The 12,993-nt window shown below is 38.6% G+C and overlaps 1 protein-coding gene across 3 annotated transcripts in view; it reads right to left on the reverse strand.

Moving 5' to 3' along the window:
- Positions 1-3,475: 3,475 nt before the first annotated feature.
- The window catches only part of LOC101169097 (stromal membrane-associated protein 1), a 104,027-nt gene continuing 94,509 nt past the window's right edge, over positions 3,476-12,993 (reverse strand). For 2 of the 3 annotated variants that reach the window (XM_011472791.3, XM_020701498.2), the window contains 3 exons: positions 12,559-12,736; positions 10,537-10,751; positions 3,476-7,687 (listed from right to left, as the gene is read on the reverse strand). In XM_011472791.3, the coding sequence (XP_011471093.2) occupies positions 7,550-7,687; positions 10,537-10,751; positions 12,559-12,736 (531 nt within the window). In that variant the 3' untranslated portion in view covers positions 3,476-7,549. The remainder of the gene's footprint in view (positions 7,688-10,536; positions 10,752-12,558; positions 12,737-12,993) is intronic. The other variant, XM_020701497.2, reaches the window with a different exon arrangement.

A 12,993-nucleotide genomic window follows, 5' to 3' on the forward strand; every position in this document is an offset into this window, starting at 1 on the left:
AAGGGTTGACTCTGCAACACAAAACTAACAAAATTTTCACAAAACAGGTTTAAGGTGAAATCTTATTGAATATATGATATTTATATTCATGCACTCTAAACCATAGGTTCTTATTTTAGGATGAATATGAATTCCTCGCCTACCCCTGAGGCTTCTCCCTACCCCAACATTTATCCCTCTAAGCGGAGAGATACGCGGAAAAAAAAGCGTCTTCAAACTTGGACGTTACTACCGCTCAATGACATCATGAATATTCACCGGTCAACTACGTTAGCGTGTAGCTGCAAGCGCCTGGAAAATATACATCCTCAGTTTAATAACTTCAAAAAATCATGCAAAAGCAAAATGTCAATCCTTACATTTGAATGTAAACTTCTGCGCTTCAGAGCACACCCACGTGAAGAAATGCGTTTTTCCTCCACGCCAAAAATGCAACACGGATCATCCTGCTGGCAGGGGGATAGTCAGCCCTAAGTCACTACGGCTCCTTCTTAAAAAAAACCCTTTTGGACAGCACTACAGCTCCAAATGCCCCATACAGTTGGAGCAATAGAGAGACGCCAGAGAAGCAGTTCATATTCAGACTCAGTCTCCAATCACAATGTCGCTTCCCAACACGTCACAAATTTTAGTCACTTTTTGATTCAATGAAACGGAATCAAGGACAAAAACTGATTTCAAGATGTTTGTCCATGGTTGTGTAAGGACCCGATTGAGCTTATAAGTAGCAAGACACCCCAAACAAACAACAATTTCCACCTAGAATCAGGATGACATAAAAACTTTCTCACCAATTACTGTTGAAATCAGGTCTCATTCAGATAGAGATTCAAAGTCTCCTGCTGTGGGTTTGCCTCTATTAAAAACTTGAGCCTTCACTTTGTATAGTGAAAAACTACAGTTTTTGTCAAGCTTTCACATAAACCTCAGTTGAAATCCTGAGGGGTGGGGTTTTTCCATGCTCTGCTGTAAAAGGGCAGCACAATTTTCTGGATTTCATCGTAGCTTAAAGCGATAAAGGTCAGCCAAAAGGTGAGAGATGCAGTCCACTCAGGCGTCTCACGTGTGAAACTCTGACTGACTTCATGTCTAAGTGTTCGCCTGAAATTCTAATATCTGCTTTTTTGTTACATTTTAGAAATTTCCCTGTATTTATTTTTCTCGTCCATTGTGGTATTGTCATTTATACTCGTGTTTTACCAAAAAATGAATACTAATGCTTGAATGATGGCAGATGTATCAAGAAAGAAACAGCAAAGATGCTCAACATGGCAGACTGTCAAACCAAAAATAATGTCAGACTATTGAAGAGATAGTTTCATAGATAGCTTCAGTTCTTGAATGACATAAAACTGGGCTTGATCTGTGATGTTTTGGCACAAAAGAGTCTTTTGAAACTACAAAAGTGGGGGGAAAAAACAGCTTTATTATGAATCATTTAAAATTATTGGCAGATGATGAAAATTATTTGACCTGGTCAGGTTTTAGAATTAGGTAAAAAGATTTTTAAAAGACAAAAGAATATTCATTAAATTGGTCTAACAAAAAAAGTGAACCAAAGTTGGTTCATTAAAACCTGAACAACCTACAGCACTAAGTTACTGGTTTAGCAGCAGTGACTTCACTGAATATTTTCTGTACGACTTTTTCTCAAAATGCTTTTTCTTAGCCATTCATGCTGATTTGCCCCAAATGTTATTTCCTTTAGCCTCACTATTCAGATTCTCTGACTGCATGATAAGCCCACATCATTATCCCTCCACCTCTGTGCTTTGCTTTTGTTTTGATCTGGACATCTTTGTTGGTTATTTTGTGTTTAGATGAAGTGTTTCTCCTGGTTAAGTTTTCCAAACAGGGATGTGCAATTAAAAACTGTTTTCATAGAGATCTCCAGTGGTGTTACCAAGCATGTTATTTTTGCTAGGACAGAAAAAAATCACTGTGGAATATTATATGATGCTAATCAAAAAAATTTGGTAAAAACAATAAATCTCACACAGATCAAATGATTTTTCCAATCAGGTCCTCTCACAATTAAAAAAAAAAGAGACTCTAACCCCACAAACATCACTAGATGATTGACAAACCATCAACCGGACTGGATCAGGTCATCACAGGCTGATGATCACATGAAAGATGTAAAGATGGCGCATGTTCTGTTGATTTGTCTTTTTTATGAGTTACCCCAAAGTGTTGCATCAATTTCTGAGCCTAAAATTGAGAACAATCACCCTACGTTTGTCCTCTTTGCCATCAGATGTACAAATAAAAAAAGGTATATGTATATCCAAATAGAGTTTAAAGTTTATGCTTCATTTAAAATAACAAATAAATAAATAATCCACCTTACCAGGAACCACCAGATCTTAGCAGATCTACCACCCTGCCTGTTTTCCAGCTCTCCCTGCACTGCTTGCTGCTGATCACCTGGAGCAGGTGTGTTTATTCAGTCAGAAGGTGGAGGTCAGGTTGGACATCCTTCATCCATCTGACCTGTGATGTTTACTGCTCTAAATCCAAAAACCGTGTCAAAAGGTGAAGCTTTAATGGCTTGCTGGTTCGGAATCTTTTGTAAATCTCCTTTAAGACGCTCCCAGCTATAACAAAGAGGAGCCTCCTATGGCATCTTCTCATTTTGACTGTATTTGAAGTACATTATCAGGTTTGAAAATGGTCCGGACGAGTAATATAACAGCGCTGACAAGATTCCATTAATAATGCAGCTCAAAGGGGAGGGCAGATCCATAGCCGAGGAATGAGGACTTAAGTGCTCTTAAGGAGAACATCAGGCATGCTGACTGATCTTCAAACAACAGACACAACAGCAGGATTTATCATCATTTGTTTCAGGAAGAATTTTGTTATAGAGATTACCCCAGAATCCTTTGCAAACATTTAGGGCTGTAATGCACAAAAATCAGGTTTTCTCTGCACTAGGCACAGAATGATAACTAACAAGAAAACATTTTTTAAAGAGACTTTATTATTTGGGCATCAATCAAATGTGGTCTTTACGTGGGACTTTTTTTTAAAAACAAGAATTCCTTTATTAGAACATTAGTAGGGAAATTGCACTGTTGCACTGCAGGGGAAAAGGGGTTGAAGGAGATTATATGTATATGCATATATTTATACCTATATACATGAAATAAAGAATATAGAAATGTATTGACGGGACAAGCAAACGTGTGTGGGGTTAAATATCAAAATATATAGATGGATAGATGCATTCAGTCAAGCAGAATGGGATATTGCTGCAAATGTATGGATTGCTTGGGGTAAAAGTCTGACGTTTCTTTTCTAGTCTGATGAACTTTTTGTTGCACGTGGTTCTAACTTCTGCTCAACTGGATGTGCAGATGAGTTTTCAACATTTGTTTGGTATTTTTTTTCTTGGCAGACAATAACAGAGACTCTGCTCTGGAAACACAGCCGGACCAATGCAATTAGACTAATAGAGACGACAACAGACAGATTGATTTGACGTGTGTTTATTGATCTCCTCTGAAAAACATTGTTGTGCTTTTGTCTCTCAGAAACAGCAGAGTGGGTTTCAGTTATTGCCTGTTCGATGAACGAGTCTCTGCATCTGAGATCTTTTTCGGGACTTAACAGGAGACACTCTCATGACCTTCATACTAGGTTGTTTTTTTCCTGAAGTCCTGGCAGCTTCTGCTGGGAAACCCAGGAAGCTAACTGTGCTTCTCTTGTAGTACACACACAACAAACAGCACAACACATGGCGGAAAGCCGAACGTTACAGATTCCTTTACAGCACGGGGAGGAAATAGTTGAGGAGGAAACTTGTTAAGACAAAGGTGCAAACAGCTGGAGTCAGACCAAAGGTTTTGTCATCTGAGCTGCTTCCTGACAAAACCTGAAAGGCAAAACCACAAAGTGAGAGACAACCAGCTGCTGTGATTCCTGGTACGCTGGCGGTGAAGAACTTTATGGTTTAAATCCGATTTTGGGGAAATGGCTGTCAGAGTCGAATGAGTCACTAGAAAACAGCCGCAGGCAGCTGACCAACGGAAAACTAGACGTTGGGAGTTGTGGGCGACTCTGGACTGTACGGCGAGGAAAAAATTGTTTCCATTTGTTGATAACTGAACATGATAAAATATGCACAGCTCAAGCTTAAAGTTATGATAATAAGGTGCTCTGATTATATTTCTTTGCTTACAGCATGGCTCTTTGGGATGACATTAAAGACCCACTCCAATGAAAATTGTGATTTAGTTTTTTTTAACATGTTCTTGTGGCGTTTTTCTGGATTAAAATTATACAGAAACTTATTAGGAAAGGATGGATAAAGATGAACATAAAGATAACACAAAGGCTCAAATTTGTATTTCTAAATATTTCTCTATGCAAATCATGAATCAGGAGCAGATGAAAATGGCAGTTTGAAAGACGTTGTTTGTGACAGAAAATACAATCCCTGCTCCAAGCTCTCAGCAGTGGGGAGGGAAAAGGGGGCGGGCTTGCTCAACAATCCCACCCACAACGCACAGGTGAGTTTCTAGGGAACTCTTGCCGCTCTGAAGAAACGATGTCCTAGAAAACGACACAGGTTCTTTGATTTTGGCTGAAAACAGCATAACCATAAAAAAAGACCACTGGGAACGCTTTAACAATAGATCAAAAGATGATTGGAGTGGACTTTAATCAAACCAATTTAGAAATCTTGATACGTTTCAAAGTCGACTTTGCTGAGATGCCATTACCCTGTTTTGACCTTCTTTTTGACTTTTTTTTCTTTCAGTTTATCTTTAATAAAGAAAGGCTTAAAGACATAATTAGTAAATACATTTGTAAATAGAACATTTCCAAACAAATTTTCCAATGTATCTCACTGAGCTTAAAAATATCCTTTAGTTACAGACACAGCATTACAAAAAAGTGGGCAAACAAAAGACAAAGATACCTGGAAAAACCACAGCTTCTATTTACCTGAAGACATTTGGGTCTTTCTGTCCATGTCAGGAGGAATTTCTTTTCACAGGTTGCATAAATATCAAATATTTCTCTCAGTGTTTTGGCTCTCAGAGACAAAATTAAACGGTCTATGACGCCTGCACCGGAATTTATTCCCATGCGAACAGTTTCTGTGACACAAAAGCGAGGAGCTAAAAAAAAACAACCATTTTAAGGGCTCTCTCTTTTTCACAAGCAGACGCTTCACACACAGAACCCCTGTGATCTTTCTATTCCCTTTTCCTATATTGACTTAGACTTTCCAGCTCTTGACAGTTGTGTTTTCCTGTTCTCTGTTATCTATGCATAAATCATTTTGTTTAAGTTTTCCAGGAATTGAATTCAAAGTCCTCTTATTGGAATTTTGTCTCAACAAAACTAGGTTCAGTTGGAAACCAGGCTAGGCCCAGCAGGACACTGACAGATGTCAGTGATGCTTCACATTTACAACCACTTTATGTTTTTTTTTTGATCAGTGGTGTTCAACAGGGATCGTCCTACAACAATTTATCAGTTATAGCAGAATTGCCATATGGTGATGTATTTAGTATTGCAGGCATTGCATCATCCTGAGATCCAATGATCACCACCATAAAAAAAACAAGTAAACTGGTGTCATTTTCTATTCCTTAACACAGACAGAACCACCTCACATATTCAGCTCCTCTCTCTGCTTGCAGAACACTTCAGGTTTTGGGTGAAATTTGTCTTAATATTGATCTTAGACTTCATGACAGAGTGATGCTTTGACTGACATAGACAGAGGACAGAGTCCAGCACCTTAGAGAGTAGAAATACACAGACGGTCCTGCTGTTTAAAACAAAAAACAAAGAAAAAAAACAGATGCATATATTTAGTAACCTATCAAAGATAACACAAATTATTTTAAAGTTTTCCTGAGAAATGAACTTTTTTTTCTTAAGGTTAACAGGATTTTTATTGTACAAAAGCATGTCTTGCTGACAGCGAGGTGGAGTTATTCTCAGAATGCGGCTGAATGCTTTGATGTTGTCAGAATTCTAGCAAAGATGGAGTAACTGCAGAAAATGGGTGAAGAGGAAAAATACTATAGAAACGCTTTGTTTTCACAAAAGATGTTGTCAGGTAGGTTCATAAGTGAAATGGTCATTTTGCTTGGTTAGTGAGCTTTCTTAAGATCTTATCTCTGAGGAGAGGATCTCAATTGTTATTTTTTGGCAGAAGTAAAAGTTGATCATTTCTTAACACTTAATAGCAATTTTAACAGAGAAGGATTTTCTTTGCTAAGTTTAGATAAAAATCTGATCCTTTTGATTTAATCGTTTAATTTTTACCTCGTCTTCAAGTCAACTGCCTTTAGTTGTCTACGTAGTTTGTACAATACTAATCATTTACTATAAAGTACGTGAATAAAGCATACATTATGTACACCTTGACATTTTTACAATGCAAAGACAGATGAGTGTCATACCTTAAGATGTTTTTCTAAAGGATGATTTGAGTTATACCTAGGAAAGGTCACTATTGCCTTAAAGTGTACAGGATTAGTACATTAGTACTACATTCTTACAGTTTTCTAAATAGGAGTAAAACACTGTAAATGTTTTTCTTGACTTTGTATAATGTGAAGTTCCGCTGAGTGTTTCAGGAGCCTCCCTGATGACCAACGAGCTTCACATGAATGTCTGGCTTTGAATGCAATTAACAAAGATCATGACAGGCAAAGATCTGCATCGACATTAACAGCTGGAGAGGTGTAACCAGTTAAACTTTTGATTTTTGTTTTCTACCTATTTTTAAGAGAGTTTGTTCCACCTGTGTAGAACTTTTACTCATCTAAATGGTGTAAAGCATCTTTTTTTGTAGTTACTACCCCAGAGTATTATGAGTCTTGTAATTGGAAACCGCTTCTTTACCTCACCACAATGTTTCAGCAGCTGAAATAGAAGTACAGAAGTGTCATTCGGCTTGAATCTGTCCTTTTCCAGGAAAAACATGCAATAACATTACAGTTTGAGCAGATTTAAATTCATATTAGATCTGTTTTGACAGAAATCCTTATCTATCTTTTCCTCTTTTTTTTTAAACAGAAAGTCGCATGAGTTTACCTTTTTTTTCTTTAAGTCTAAAACTTGGGAGGCCCCTCCATTTTCACAGGAACCCCACAATGATCAGACAATCTGCAGAGGTGGGGGGGGCTACAATACACGCTGTAGAGAAAGCTGAGGGTGGGGTAGCACAGACCAACCACAAAATATCCATAACTACTCTTGATAATGAAGCACTACTCACTAATTGTCCATTTTAGTTACCACAAAAGCTAATGTTAACACACCACAACAACTTGGAGCTGTTGACCCAACACCCTTCATCACTTTTGCATTTTTTCTGACAACTACAAAGAAGGAGGACAAACGTAAAACAAAGACAGGAGACAGCAGGAATGTGTTTCCTCACTCTGTTCATTATAATGTCCTCCTGGTCCGCTTAAGGAACCACAGTAAAGGCGAGTTGGTTCTGGGACAGAGGGGCTGTCACTGTATCGCGTTCTCTGCTCTCGGTTGCGGGCATCACCTCGTCTTCGCGACGTCCTCATTTCCACAGCTGATTGCTGAGGGTCTGGCCCGCTGCTGGTGCCAAACTTGCCGTGGTCCCGGCTGTTGAGGTGCCTGACTGGTTTGAAGTGGCTGCTGGGGGTCCTGCACTGCTCACTGCCACACCTGACGCCTGCTGGGTCAACCAGGAAAGAATGAAAAGGGAGAAGAGCACAGAGAGAATCAAAGTCATGACAAAGGTATGTCTATTTATCATTTTGCTTGCATGTGTGTACGTACTTATCCAGTACAGACCAAAAGTTTGGACACACCTTCCCATTCATTTGAATGAGAAGGTGTGTCCATACATTTGGTCTGTACTGTATGTGTGTCATTCTTTATCTTCTTTTAATTTTTTTTGTTTTCCAATCATTAATGAACATCCATCCATCCATCCATCTTCTTTACCCACTATATCCCTTGTGGGGTCACAGGTTGCACTGGCTACTGTTGGCTGAAGGCGTTGTACATTCTGAATAGGTCACCAGTCTGTCACAATCAGTCCTACACACACTCACAAATGTACACCCAGGGACAATTTAGAGTAACCATTTAATCTATACATAAACATTATTGTCATAGGTTATTATTGACACTGACATTTTTGTCATTGTCATACACCTTAATGCTCCACATTTTCTTTGTCTCTGGTCATAACAGTTTCTAAATTGCCTCACTTTCTTCTCTGTTTGACCCCACCTCTCATTTTCTCCATGCACACCCCCAGCTTCCTTCACCTTCCATTTTCTTTCCATTCTTCATGTTCATCTCAACCAGAGACATAATCGCATCAGTTACTGGCTCTTATGCACACAGCAATGTCTCGTTTTTGTTTCCAACCTTCTCATCCTTTTCAGACTTGCCAATTTATATAAATGTAACACATTTTTTAAAATCAATGTATGTATGACTATGTTCAACTATTGACTGTAAGAGAACTGGACTGAGTGACCCCTCCCATTCCAAACAGGAAGTAACTGCTGGTTCCAAGAAGCCAAAATCCCATAGACTTCTATTGAAAATTAAAAAGTTATTACTCAGTCATCTATTTGTTTAATCATTCTGGCTCTTATACATTTTTTAACATCTTTTTGCTAAACCTCTTTTTTTTAATGAAATTTTTTTTTTGTTATTGAAAGTATTCTAGTTATAAACTAACAAATCAGATGCCTCAATAAAAGTATGTGGTCTCACATCCAACAATCAAAATGTTTTACAGATTCTCCCGAGACTTTCTAGTGCTATAAGTGTGGACTTCCAACACGCTCACTCCTGAATGGGCAGAGTGGTTGTCATGGCAACGTTGAGTCAGATCAACTCAGACCAACCACTGCTTACTGACGACATCTGGCTCCAACATGGCGACGTCCGCATCGTTAAAAAAATGGTGACCCAATTGACTTCATTTTGTTGGAAGAAGAAGCAAGTCATTTTCTGTGGAGGATGTCAGTCCAGTTCTCTTGTATAGTCAAAATATTCGACATTCAGCAACATTAGTGCAACACATCAAGTGAAAGTAATGGGCTGCTTTGTAGATGCCTGTCTTTGTCACCAAAAATATCGACACAGAATTGTATAAATTTAACATATCATATACATCAGCTTGAATTTTAAACTGGTATTTGAGATCCCAAAGTAAATACCACTACCTACATTTCTTCCATTTCTGATATTCCTGTTTAAATTTAGCTTCAAAAAGGTGTATTTGACTAAAGCAGATGTTAAAAGAAATGCAACAGAAATGATGACATAAAGTGTAAGTATCACATGTGTGTTATCAGGAGCATAACACACGTTTTTTTGTCAGTTATCCTGACAAAAAAAATTAAGAAACTGTTTTTTTTACCCAATAAAATGCATACAGCAGCAACATAAAATATAAATTTAACAATTAAATCTTTACTGCAACTAAATTGCTTTTTTTGGAGGGGGGGGGGGGGGGGGGGGCAAAATTATTTGTATTTATTTTTTCTGTTTTGAATGCAGAGTGGTCATTGGTTTACCACAAACACTGGAAGACTACCAGCTTTGAGCAGACACAAGGCTTTGTTTGTGGGAATTTTCTGCAGCTTGCTGCATTCTCTTCCCTGTAGCTTTTTAGAATAGTGTGTATTCTTTATGTATGTTTTCATGACTCTTTACATATTTAGATTTTTTTTTACCTATACTGCTCATTAAAATTTCTGAACTAATCTTTTCTTTTATTTACTTTATTGCTACACTGTTTTTTACCATGAACTGTTAACTTTAAAAGGCTTAGTAATCACTACACAGCAGTGTGTGTAAAAGAGCTACCGTTACTCCCACCAAAGGGGAGCTGGCACCTCACCCTTTGCATCATCCCTTAACATCCAACAACCCCTTAGTGCCTGGATGACAAAAAAATGACAAAGCAATTTTAGGCTCTATTAGGCTTTATTAAGCTCACAAGACCTGATCTCCACATGACTGGCACCGTGGTGTCACCAACGTGGTTATTTTAGAATCATGCTACTTTTGAAAGTTGTGAGCATCTTTGGACAGACTTGCATGAATTTAGCGGCTACTTTTCTGCCACTTATTCAGGATCACCTCCCGTTGCCATGGTGATAAGGATTTATTTCTAACTGTACGCTTTCTACTTTAAAAAAATACCTCATAAACTACACAGATCTAATATTTTCTGATGTGGTCAGAAAAATTCACACTTCAAAACAAAACCTGTTTGATGAATGAGCTCTACAATAAATTACACACAAAAACTAAAATATTGTTGCAGTAATCTGATTTCAATGATACATTAAGGGTGAAACTCCACCATAAATATTTGGACAGAGACACATTCTTTCTAATTTAGTTTCTGTACATTACCACAGTGAATTTTAAATAAAACAACTCAGATGCCATTAAAGTAATATACAGAATATACAGAAAGAATGTGTCTATGTCCAAATATTTATGGTCCTGACTGTATGTAGGAGAAAAATCAAGTCAGAAGTGTGTTACCATGCTCATGCTCCACTGCTGACCCTGCTGCAGGTTGTACATGTTTGGTCCTTGGTTAGCTGGGGGCCCACCCTGCTGCTGCTGCAGACCCATGTAGCCCCCATTGATCAGCGTCATAGCAGACATCATGGCAGTAGGAGGAGCTCCTGCAGTCGTAGAGGGGCCAAAGCACTGCGGGGCAAACTGCATCTGAGGCTGGCCCACATATGCACCTGCTAAATAAAAGTAAAAAAAAAAAGCATTATTAAGGGTTTCTTTAAACACCACAAAGACAGATGAAGTTATGACAACGCATTTGATTCCAACACTAAAAATCCAATAGAATTCCACAAGCTGAGGCTTGGTGTCCTGTTTACTATGTCTTATAAATGTTCCCTTCCAATAAATCTTAATGGCAATGACATTTGCTCTGTTTCTGATGGGCGTTTTTTCTCTAACTGAGCTTTTGTAACACAGACACTTAAGGTTCCCACACAACTTTATTTATAAAGCACTTGAACACAGAACACATAAAGTTCTGAACAAGATGTACATTATCAACACACCAGATCGCTTGTATATTAAAGTACATAAGGAAAAAATAAAACGATACAAGTAATGCAGAGTAGAGTCTTGTGTTTGGTTGAAGGTCAGAATAAAAGTGGGCTTTTTAGGCAATGAAGTTGCTAGTCAAACACGTGACAAAGTGTTTGAGAGTTTTAGTGCAACAGCTGAGAAAGTATGATCCCTGCTGAGCTTCCATTTGGACCTTAGTACTTGCAGCAGTTGACCAGCCTCAGACCCGTGCATGAGTGTACAGACAGAGGACACCAGAGAGGTACGGCGAGCCAACATCATTTCAACATTTTCAAATAAATACAAGACTTCTGAAATCAAATTTCAAATACACAGGGATATCTGTGGTATCACAAGTTTACTGAAGGTCCACACCAAACGCACTGAATGGATCATCTGTGGAGTGGGAAGGGCACACACTGGGCACAAGGACAAGTGGGCAGGACAACATCTCCCTATGATTAATAGTTTAAAAAATTACATGAAAAAGTTTCAGAAACCAGAAAGGTATAAAATTGGGCTTTTTAACATGGAATCTCTAATTCTGTTTACAGCAGCAGACACAGCACCACAGCCCCCAGTGTCCAGTGTGTCTGGTCATTCAGCAATCAGCAGGTCGCTCATCACTGAAGCAAGTCCAGCAGTTATTCATTCAAACATAACTTCAGTCTTTAAGTTGATGACAACTTTACAAAGAGGGAGTTAAAATCAAGCTGATCATTGTATTTTATTTTGGAGGTCAAAACACTATTGGGATGGAGGGGTGGTGATTTAATTTGATTGGTGATTCAAATCTTGAGCACTACAACTACCTTACTGGGAGAGTTCCAAAATGTTACATGTTGCATAAGGCCGCAAAGCTGCTTTTCTCCATGACAGAATAAGCAGATTCGTGTCGATTGCATCAAAACTTCACTGCTGTAAAGTGTTGCATATCAGCAGAAGGCTGCTTTCCGCCGCTTCAGATTCCTCTGGAATTACCGGTACGTTTATTGCGCAAATGGTTGAGGAGTTACTGTAGCTGAAAGATGTAAACACTGGAGCTGAAGCTCTAAGGTTAAAGGATTTCAAAAATAGCATAAGGAGGCAAAAAAATAAAATCAACTTGATTTGTCGCATAACCAATCTCCATCTGCATGTTAAGCCATTACTTCCAGATCAGCAGTTTGAGCAGAAACAAAGAATTCTGATGGGAAACTCCGACTAATTATACAGTTTCCAGCAGGTTTGTCCTACTTTGTCTCATACTGTGTAAAAGATACATAGCATCGTATGTCTGTGGACATGGAGACATACTCTATGAGAGTCTGCTATGTCTGACCAACAGGTGCTGTAGCATCAGGTGAAGACTCATTTGACCTAACATGAGTCAAGAATTGCTAAAATTATTCAGGAAACATTTTGTTGTAAGGGGAAAAGCCTCAGAGTCACATAAAACTGGTATTCGACAGAAGCTAGTGGTGATACCTGGTCCTTCTGCAGGCTGCTGCTGGCTCTGTTGTGGCTGAATGCCCACGGAGCTGCTGGCGTAAAGAGACAGGATGGAGTCTTTTGATAAAAGCTTCTTCTCCATCACCTTTGTGCTGGTGGAGGCAGAGGAGGAGCTGGAGGAGTCCACCTGCTGAGGAGCAGGACTGGAACTAGACTGTCAGACACAGAAAGAGGAGGGAGGAGAAAGTTAGCCAACAAATATCTAAACAAATGCTCCAACTCAAACAATAACTTGACAGAAGTCAAGACGGGTAGAGATTTTCCAACCTGTGAAAAGACTTAAAAATACTGGACAAAAAATGTTCCTTAACATCTGTGTGAATGAAATAATGAACAGCTGATTTAGTTATATTTAGCTAAGGTTTGCAACTTATGGTATTTGTGGTCTTTGTTACTTTACAAATCATTTTG

This window comes from Oryzias latipes, chromosome 15 (assembly GCF_002234675.1).
Source record: "Oryzias latipes chromosome 15, ASM223467v1".
NCBI lineage: Eukaryota > Metazoa > Chordata > Actinopteri > Beloniformes > Adrianichthyidae > Oryzias > Oryzias latipes.